Here is a 9,502-nt window from a genome sequence, read left to right as displayed (position 1 = left end):
TTCCTTTGCAGCTTTTGACATGTATGTGAAGTTGTGAACCCCTGCCTCACAATCACAAGCACCCATGGCCATGACGGGGAAGTTTGAACAAATCTGACAGTAACGTTAACTTTTCTTATTCGTATCTTGATCAAAAGTCTTAGCATTTTCATGGCGGCCAACGGAGAAGTCGAGCAGGAGGATATTGATTATTGACGGCAGCAACGGGTGGTAGGAGTTTTGTGGATTTTATTCATTATCTACAAAAACGGACAAGACAAACAGGTCTATTTTGGAATCGTGGAAAACGGATGAAATGAGAGAAACAAACGTATTTGGAGTTTGTAGAATTGCGAGAAAAAAAGCTTTTATTTTGCATGCAATAATATATCAGTAGCAAAATTAACACAGAAGAACCCTGAATTTCATCGATGTGCAATCCTTCAATGCCGTATGCAGTTTTGATTGAATCACGACTTTTTTATTTTCCTATTTTTGATTAATTGTTGACAATGGAGGCATTAACGGAGCTTTGCGACTTGATCTCGCATAATCCTAATCAATATTCCGCCAAAATTACCTGGATTTGCAAACGATGCCCTGCACCGGAGTCGCTCCTCTCCGGTTCTCCTCGGATTTCACGGTTCCAACTCAATGCTCTTCTTGCAACGGCCAGATTCATCTCCAAATGCCCTAATTACGACGATTCAAGCCCTCGGAATACGGTTCTGGAGTTCATTCGCTCGATCCCATCGTCGTTTGCCCAATCATTTTGGCCTAAGTCCTTTCCAAACGCATCCATTGCTTCATTTTACAACGAATTCTTAGGGTACGTCGTTAAAGCAACTGAACTGTATCAGGATTTTAGTACAGAAGTTGCAGGCTTCATGGGAGGTATTGTCTTCTCTGCTCTCAATGACAATGACAGGAGTTCCGATTCAGTAATTTCTAGGGCTTTCTTATCCGCGTTGTCAGAGAGTTTTCCTCAGATTATGCCTGCAGATGCCAACAAACTGGTTACATCTTTACTTGATTCCATTGTTACTTCACCTGCTTCTAGTTCGTCAACTAATGGAGATAGTAAGGGAGTTTCATCTTTCAACGAAGAGTCTATGGAGCAATTAGAGAAACAAGAGATTGCCTTCCAATTGATTGAGCGCATTCTTGATAAAGTTCAGATTGATACCCAGCTTTTAGAACGTGTACGCCTTATCTCAAAGGATCAACTCCGATTGATGACTGCTTTTCTAAAGGTAAAAATCATCAAACATAATTTATTCATATGAACAGCTTTAGAAACAAATATGAAGCGTAGTTTTGTTGGCAGATAAGGAAGCATGATTGGACAGAACAGGGTGCAGCACTGAAAGCTAAGATTAATACAAAGCTTTCTGTTTACAAAGCTGCAGCAAAGTTAAAAGTTAGAAGCCATGTCTCATGTGAGTTAGATGGGAAGTCATCAAAGAAACTGTTGCATGGAGCTCTTGCTTTCCTTGTAGAAGCTGCAGAAGCTTGTCTGTATTCAGTGTGGCGTAGGTTAAGGACATGTGAAGATCTTTTCATCTCATTGCTTGATGGCATCTCCAAAATTGCTTTTTCACGTGGAGGTCATCTACTAAGGGTTCTGCTAATTCGATTCAAACAACTTGTGCTAATTACATGTGCCCAGGTACATAGATACTTTTTACTTTTTACCAGTTCTTGTCTTCATCTTAGTTTGGTTAATTCTTGTTCATGATTTGCTTATTTTTGTTATGATTGTTTGAGTAGGCTGACACTGTGGCAAGTAGTCCGGGAGTTATGTTTGATAGTGTTTTAAAGACAAGCTGTGAGATAATTGAATATGGATGGACCAAAGATCGGGCTCCTGTGGATACATTTATCATGGGGTTAGCTACAAGCATTCGTGAACACAATGATTATGAGGAAAAGGTTTGTTGTATATGTATTGTGTCTTCAAAGTTGTATATATTGGTCATTGGAACATCATCGTTATGTATAATTATTACCACTTGTATTTATTAATTCAGGATGCTAAAGATAAGAAGGCTGTTCCTACCATACAGCTGAATGTCATCCGCTTGCTTGCAGAGCTAAATGTACAAGTTAATAAACCTGAAGTGGTTGACACAATATTGCCATTATTCATTGAAAATCTAGAGGAGGGTGATGCTTCAACACCTGGATCGTTGCGCCTCAGGGTATGATTCCTTGAACTATTTGTTTCTTTTTCTACAAAAGCATTATATTTTGTCTGAATTTGTTTATGTTGTTTTTGTAGATTCTTGATGCGGTTTCTCGCATGGCAAGTTTAGGTTTTGAGAAGTCGTATCGTGAAGTTGTTGTGCTAATGATGAGAAGTTACTTAAGCAAACTTACTAGCATAGGATCTGCTGAAAGCGATAAGTTGTCAGAAGAAGCTAATACAGAACGTCTTGAGGTATGTATTGTTGGAATTACGTAAATACCCTACTCCTACATTCATTTTAGTGATAGAAAACCGTGACATGCAAGCTTTATTAATTTAGCCATTAATCAATAAGCATGGGTGTCATTGTTTTATGAACTCCAACTTGTTAAACCTAGAATAAAGTTTACTGTCAACCAATATTATCCTAGATAGATGCTCATTTGTTCAATTAATTCTAGACTCTTCCCGCAGGATTTGAATTAATAGCTAGAGGCCTTACAAATGGTCAACTACGGGTTGACTATCGTCAGCGCCTTTTATCATTATGCTCAGATGTCGGCTTGGCTGCGGAGTCCAAAAGTGGAAGGTATAAGTTGTTTCATTTTTACAAATAGTAGTCGACTACGATTAACGATCCACAGTATTCTAAAACCATATTCTTTTGAATTATGCAGCAGCGGAGCTGATTTTCTAGGGCCATTACTTCCTGCGGTGGCTGAAATATGTTCTGATTTTGATCCTACAGCAGACGTTGAACCTTCCGTTTTGAAGTTATTCCGCAACCTATGGTTCTACATCGCTCTTTTTGGTCTAGCGCCTCCAGTTACACCAACGAAGCCAAATTCTACAACCTTGAACACTACAGGGAACACGACTGCAGTCGCTCTTCAAGCTGTAAGTGGACCTTACATGTGGAGTCCTCAGTGGTCTTCTTCCGTTCAACGTATTTCTCAAGGGACCCCACCCCTGGTAAAGTTATAAGTTCAATTCAAATCAAATCATAAAAACCTGTCATTCAGTACTAAGTTCACCCATATCGTTAGGTGGTTAGCTCTGTGAAATGGCTTGAAGATGAGTTGGAACTTAATGCTCTTCACAACCCTGGTAGTCGTCGAGGAAGTGGAAACGAAAAAGCTGCTGCAAATCAAAGAGCAGCACTTTCTGCTGCTTTAGGTGGGCGCGTTGAGGTTTATGCAATGAGCACGATTTCAGGTATATCTGTTGTTGGCTTTCGTAAGATTATTTGGTTACTTCTGTTTGTGAAAAGATTGCTTAATTTTCTTTTGCTGAAAATTTTTCAGGAGTGAAGGCGACTTATCTTCTTGCAGTTGCGATTTTGGAAATAATACGGTTTAGCAGCAATGGTGGACTCCTTAATTGTGGTCCTACTTCTATGGCTTCCAGGAGTGCCTTCAGCTGCGCTTTTGAGTATCTCAAAAGTCCAAATCTTGCACCTGCTGTTTTCCAGTGCTTAATGGCCATTGTCCACCGTGCATTTGAGACATCACTCTCATGGCTGGTAATTTTTAATTCGATTCCTTTCCTTCCTTTTCTGATCAAGACAAAATCCATCCTCTAATGTTTAATGCTCATAATCGGTTCAGGAGGATCAAGTATTTGAGACAGGATATGCTATGGATGTTAAGGAGATGACTCTCGCTGTCCATGCATGTTTTCTCATAAAGAGTATGTCTCAGAGAGATGAACACATCCGAGATGTCTCAGTTAAACTCTTGTCTCTACTGAGGGATAGATTTCCACAGGTATCATCTTGTATTTGCCCTGATTCAATACTTTCCTTTGATTTATTCTCAACATTCCAGATCACATCATCACATGGTTGCAGATATTGTGGAATTCATCTTGTCTGGATTTTCTCCTATTCTCTGTCCATAATGATCCGCCTGCAGCTATTGTTAGTGATCCTACCTGGATAGCTTCTGTTCGCTCATTGTACCAAAAAATTGTTCGCGAATGGATTATCATTTCCCTATCACACGCTCCATGCACAAGCCAGGGTCTTCTTCAGGAGAAACTTTGTAAAGCAAACACATGGCAAAGAGCACAGCCAACGACAGATGTTGTTTCTCTATTGTCCGAGATACGAATCGGTACAGGCAAAAGCGATTGCTGGAATGGCACAAAAACTGCAAATATCCCGGCAGTGATGGCTGCAGCAGCTGCTTCATCAGGAGGAAATCTCAATCTAACAGAGGCGTTCAATATCGAAGTTCTTGGCACTGCTATTGTTAGTGCCACGGTGAAATGTAATCATTCTGGAGAGATTGCTGGCATGACAAGGCTGTATGAGAATATGGAGAAAGCAGATGATGACTTTGAACCTACACCAACTCCTAGCGCTAGTGGTCTTTCAAGATTGATATCCGGAGCTTTTCCTCAACCACCACAGCCCAAAAAAGAGTCCTTCGGTTCGATACTACTTAATAAATTTGTCCGTCTTCTTCAAAAATTTGTTTCCGGTGCAGAAAAAGGCGGCGAAGTGGACAAAGCTTCATTCCGGGAAACATGCTCCCAGGCGGCTGCACTGCTCCTCTCGACTCTGGTATTGTAAACATACCATCGCCTTTGACTACCATGTTGACCAATTTTGACGAAGAAGTCTGATAAATAAATGTTGGATGAACCTTTTCGATTTTCAGGATGCGGATTCGAAAACAAATGTGGAGAGCTTCTCGCAACTTCTCCGGCTTCTTTGCTGGTGTCCGGCGTACATTTCTACAATCGATGCTATGGAGACTGGTATATTCATATGGACATGGTTAGTTTCTGCTGCTCCTCAATTGGGCCCTGTGGTACTCGCGGAGCTTGTTGATGCATGGTTATGGACAATCGATACCAAGCGAGGTCTGTTTGCATCTGACACGAGGTTCTCTGGACCAGCTGCCAAGTTAAGGCCTCATCTTCAACCTAGTGAGCCCGAATCACCGCCTGAAAAGGATCCAGTTGAACAGATTCTAGCACATAAGCTATGGATCGGATTTTTCATTGACCGTTTTGAGGTACGTAAACAGTTTTCTATTTGATTTATATACGTACTCTTTTCTTCTCTGATCTTTCCTCTTTGCTTTTACAGGTAGTACGACATGATAGTCTGGTACAACTCTTGCTTCTTGGCAGGATGTTACAAGGGACCACCAAACTTCCATGGAAATTTTCACACCATCCAGCTGCTGCTGGTACGTTTTTCACAGTCATGCTGCTTGGACTTAAATTCTGCGCATGCCAGTATGAAGGGAACCTACAAAAAGTTAGATTGGGAATTCAGCTGCTGGAAGATGGGATTTATCGGTATTACATTCTACTCGTCTTTCTTCATAATATAACTTTTTTCTTTTAATTTAAATTCTGAAGTGGAAAACTGAAACTGACTGCAGGGCTGCATTAGGCTGGTTTGCTTATGAACCTGAATGGTTTGAACATGATCATGGAAATTTTGCACACAGCGAGGCTCAATCTGTTAATTCATTTGTTCACTATCTCCAAAATGATCCAAAAGCACTGGGTGGCGAATATGGGGGATCTTTGCTTGACATGGTAAGACACTGATATTGCCATTTATCCTGTTGTGTTTTATGATTTTAATTAACAATGAACAATCTCAGAAGGATCAGTGTCACCCTGTTTGGGGACCAATGGAGAACTATGCAGCTTGTAGAGATAAGAGGAAGCAGCTACTTTTAATGTTATGCCAGCATGAAGCTGACAGGCTTGAAGTTTGGGCCCAACCTGTTAACTACAAGTAATTTCATCAACTGCAATTTTTTAACATGTGACATCTCTTTCATCTTTTATTAGTTATTCATAATAAAATACTATATTCTCATGAATTGTAGAGAGAACACATGTTATAGGCCAAAAATTACCTCAGAGAAATGGGTTGAGTATGCAAGAACTGCATTTGCTGTTGATCCTCGGATTGCTTTCTCTTTGGGGGCTAGATTTCCAACAAATACTTGTCTAAAGGCAGAGATTACTCAGTTGGTTCAGGTCAGCTATCAGCTAATTTAAAGGTTGAATTCTTTTTATCTTATATTTGTAAATGTAATTACATGTTTGTTTCTGTAAATGTTACAGACACATATCTTGGAAATCCGTAGCATACCTGAGGCTTTACCATATTTTGTGACCCCTAAGGCTGTGGATGATAATTCTCCTCTTTTGCAACAATTACCATACTGGGCTGCTTGTTCTATTACAATGGCTTTAGAGTTCTTTACTCCAGCATACAAAGGTCATCCACGTGTCATGGCTTATATTCTCAGGGTATTGGAATCTTACCCTCCTTCCAAAGTAACCTTTTTCATGCCCCAGCTCATTCAAGCTTTGAGGTACGATGATGAGGTGGGTATTGGCAACAACTCCCTTTCTCTCCTATACTTTTTTTAATATATTGTCACGCCCTTTAATTTTACATAATTCACTATTGCCTCAAAATTGCAGAAGTTGGTTGAAGGATACTTGCTTAGAGCTGCTCAAAGGAGTGACGTGTTTGCACATATTCTAATTTGGCAGTTACAGGTATTTTCAAGGAAAAATTACGTTTGTTTTCCACGTAGTATGATTTTGTTTTAGTTTTTGTCCCTAACTGATGTAAAATGACTATTTCGCCCTTATTTGTTTTTTGTAATTTCTTTTGCTATTTGTTTATTATTGTAATCGTTATTAATCATCGAGACTTAGGGAGCTTGCCTGATCAGAGGGTTAATAAGGGAGGGAGGAAATAAGGGTAAAATAGTCATTTTACACAAGTTAGAGATCGAAACAAAAATAAAATGAAAACACAGGGGCGATCGCGGTTAAAAACTAGTTTCAGGGATGGTCGTGGTATCCATAACTTTTGCTAAACCACAGGGACGATAAATGTAATTTAGCCTATTTTCAATATATGTCTATTGATCACAGGGGGAGACGTGTGCACCAGAAGGTAAAGAAGTAATAACTGCAAAGGTAAATGTGTCTTATCACCTATGTCTGCTTTGCACTACATCACTTGTTTTTTATGATTTACAAACATTTCTGAGTTCTGACCATTTTGTCCTTCTCAGACACAAGAATTTCTAGCTCTACTGCCCATTGTTAGAGACCACATTATTGACGGTTTTACCCCCGAGGCACGTGAAGTGTTTCACAGAGAATTTGATTTCTTTGAAAAAGTCACCTCAATATCAGGTGCTCTCTATCCACTCCCCAAAGAAGAAAGGAGAGCTGGCATCAAGAGGTATCTCTCAGTTGTTTCTATTATATTGATTAAATTTTATGTTTTCCTGTTTTTAGCATATAGTTTATTGGTTATTAATATTTATAAACGATATGGGTACAGAGAGTTGGAAAAAATTCAGTTACCTGGAGATGATTGTTATCTACCTACAGCTCCTAGTAAGTTTGTGAGGGGTATTCAGGTCAATAGTGGAATCCCTTTACAGTCAGCAGCAAAAGTCCCAATTATGATCACTTTTGATGTGGCTGATCGAGATGGGGACCCAAAAGATATAAAACCCCAAGCTTGTATTTTTAAGGCAAGCGTTTACTTCTTCATTAGACATCACCTATAAACCTTGGTTTCATTATTAAATAATTAGATACAACAGATTGTGTCATATCACATGATTAAATGATTATCTTTATGTAATGTAGGTTGGAGACGACTGTAGACAAGACGTGCTTGCTTTACAAGTAATCTCACTTCTGAAAGACATATTTGAAGGGGTTGGACTCGCTCTTTATTTATATCCGTACGGAGTGCTTCCAACCGACCCAGAAAGAGGCATAATCGAGGCACGTGATTTTTCAATATATATATATATATATATATATATATATTCTTTTTTGTAGTTTTTGTAATAAATGAATAATTTCCAGTTTTACCCCTGCAGGTTGTGCCAAATTCACGTAGCAGAAGCCAAATGGGTGAGACGACAGATGGCGGTTTATATGAAATATTTCAACAGGATTACGGGCCAGTTGGTTCTCCAGGTTTTGAAACTGCACGTGAGAATTTTATTGTGAGTAGCGCTGGTTATGCTGTTGCCAGCTTGTTGCTTCAACCAAAAGATAGACACAATGGAAATATTTTAATTGACAGGTAAGGTAACAGCATAAATTATTGTATAAAAAATGAGTCCCCAAACTGATAAACAGATAAAAAATTGTTTATGGATGCAGTGTAGGTAGGCTTGTCCATATTGATTTTGGTTTCATCTTCGAGATATCACCTGGAGGGAACATGCGGTTTGAAAGTGCTCATTTTAAACTGAGTCATGAGATGACTCAGTTACTTGATCCATCTGGTGCCATGAAAAGTGATACTTGGCATTTATTTGAAAGGTAATTTGGTGTCTAACTAACACTATTAATCAAATAAGTGAAATAATAATAATAATAATAGGCTGGTGCTGTGTTGTGGTTTATTGTCAGTTTGTGTGTTAAGGGTTACCTTACTGCACGTCGGTATATGAATGGGATTATAAACACGGTATTGATGATGGTAGAAAGCGGGTTGCCTTGTTTTAGCAGAGGAGATCCCATTGGGAACTTGAGAAAAAGATTTCGTCCAGAGATGACTGAAAGAGAAGCTGCAAATCACATGATTCATATATGTGAGGATGCCTATAACAAATGGACTACTGCTGGCTATGATCTTATACAGTATTTGCAACAGGGTATCGAAAAGTGATTGTCATCTCTTTCACCAATTTCCATTTCTAAATGAGACGAACAAGTTTCACTGTTTTAGCAGGCTCAAAATTGGGTTTTAAGGATTACTATCTTCTTTTTTCTAGCAGCAGTTGATGTTTTTACATTCATCATCTCTTGCTCTAAGTTATTCTTATTATAATTTAGAGGGTTTTTTTAGTCATTTAACCTGCAGTTTTTACAATTGTGTCCTGGTGAACAAAATCTAGGTTATAAGTTTACGAGTTACGGCATACTTGATCTAGTTGATCCGGACTTGCATTTTTGGTGGGTTGTTTTTATATTGAGCAATGTCCTTAGGGTAAGGACCAACTATTTAGAGTTAGAGATCACATTGGAATCCGAATCCGTCAGCATTCAACGTGTTTGATAATGTCTCTGAATGAATCAAAAGCCTTTAAACTATCTTTTCTTAACCTTAGAGACTGGAATCATTCATCATTATATAGTCAGGAAAAGTTAGATATAGACAGCCTGTGTTGTTTCATAGATATGAACTAAACTCAATACGAGTTAGAGTTAAAAGTTGCAGAATACATACTCTTATAAGTTAGTTTCATCCTAGCCACAACGAATGACGAACATAAAGAGGTATTAGATTTTTAGATGAAAGAAAGA

At 38.8% G+C, this 9,502-nt stretch overlaps 1 protein-coding gene across 1 annotated transcript; it reads left to right on the top strand.

Moving 5' to 3' along the window:
• LOC145115615 (phosphatidylinositol 4-kinase alpha 1-like) lies at positions 1 to 9,047 on the top strand. The gene is made up of 25 exons (XM_079051952.1): positions 1 to 1,232; positions 1,307 to 1,648; positions 1,750 to 1,911; positions 2,010 to 2,180; positions 2,261 to 2,419; positions 2,629 to 2,756; positions 2,845 to 3,139; positions 3,214 to 3,382; positions 3,472 to 3,689; positions 3,775 to 3,933; positions 4,017 to 4,733; positions 4,831 to 5,190; positions 5,265 to 5,479; positions 5,566 to 5,725; positions 5,794 to 5,930; positions 6,025 to 6,178; positions 6,266 to 6,532; positions 6,632 to 6,709; positions 7,094 to 7,138; positions 7,237 to 7,409; positions 7,512 to 7,707; positions 7,826 to 7,966; positions 8,065 to 8,273; positions 8,354 to 8,515; positions 8,606 to 9,047. Exons 1-25 carry the CDS (start codon positions 492 to 494, stop codon positions 8,862 to 8,864), a joined length of 5,817 nt encoding a protein of 1,938 aa, XP_078908078.1. The 5' UTR covers positions 1 to 491; the 3' UTR covers positions 8,865 to 9,047.
• Positions 9,048 to 9,502: the final 455 nt, after the last annotated feature.

The sequence above is a fragment of the Lactuca virosa genome, chromosome 5, assembly GCF_052849685.1.
Source record: "Lactuca virosa cultivar CGN04683 chromosome 5, Lactuca_virosa_CGN04683_v6, whole genome shotgun sequence".
In the NCBI taxonomy this organism is placed as follows: Eukaryota; Viridiplantae; Streptophyta; class Magnoliopsida; order Asterales; family Asteraceae; genus Lactuca; species Lactuca virosa.
Note: the sequence above shows the minus strand (reverse complement) of the source record. Positions and strands in the feature narration are given on the sequence as shown.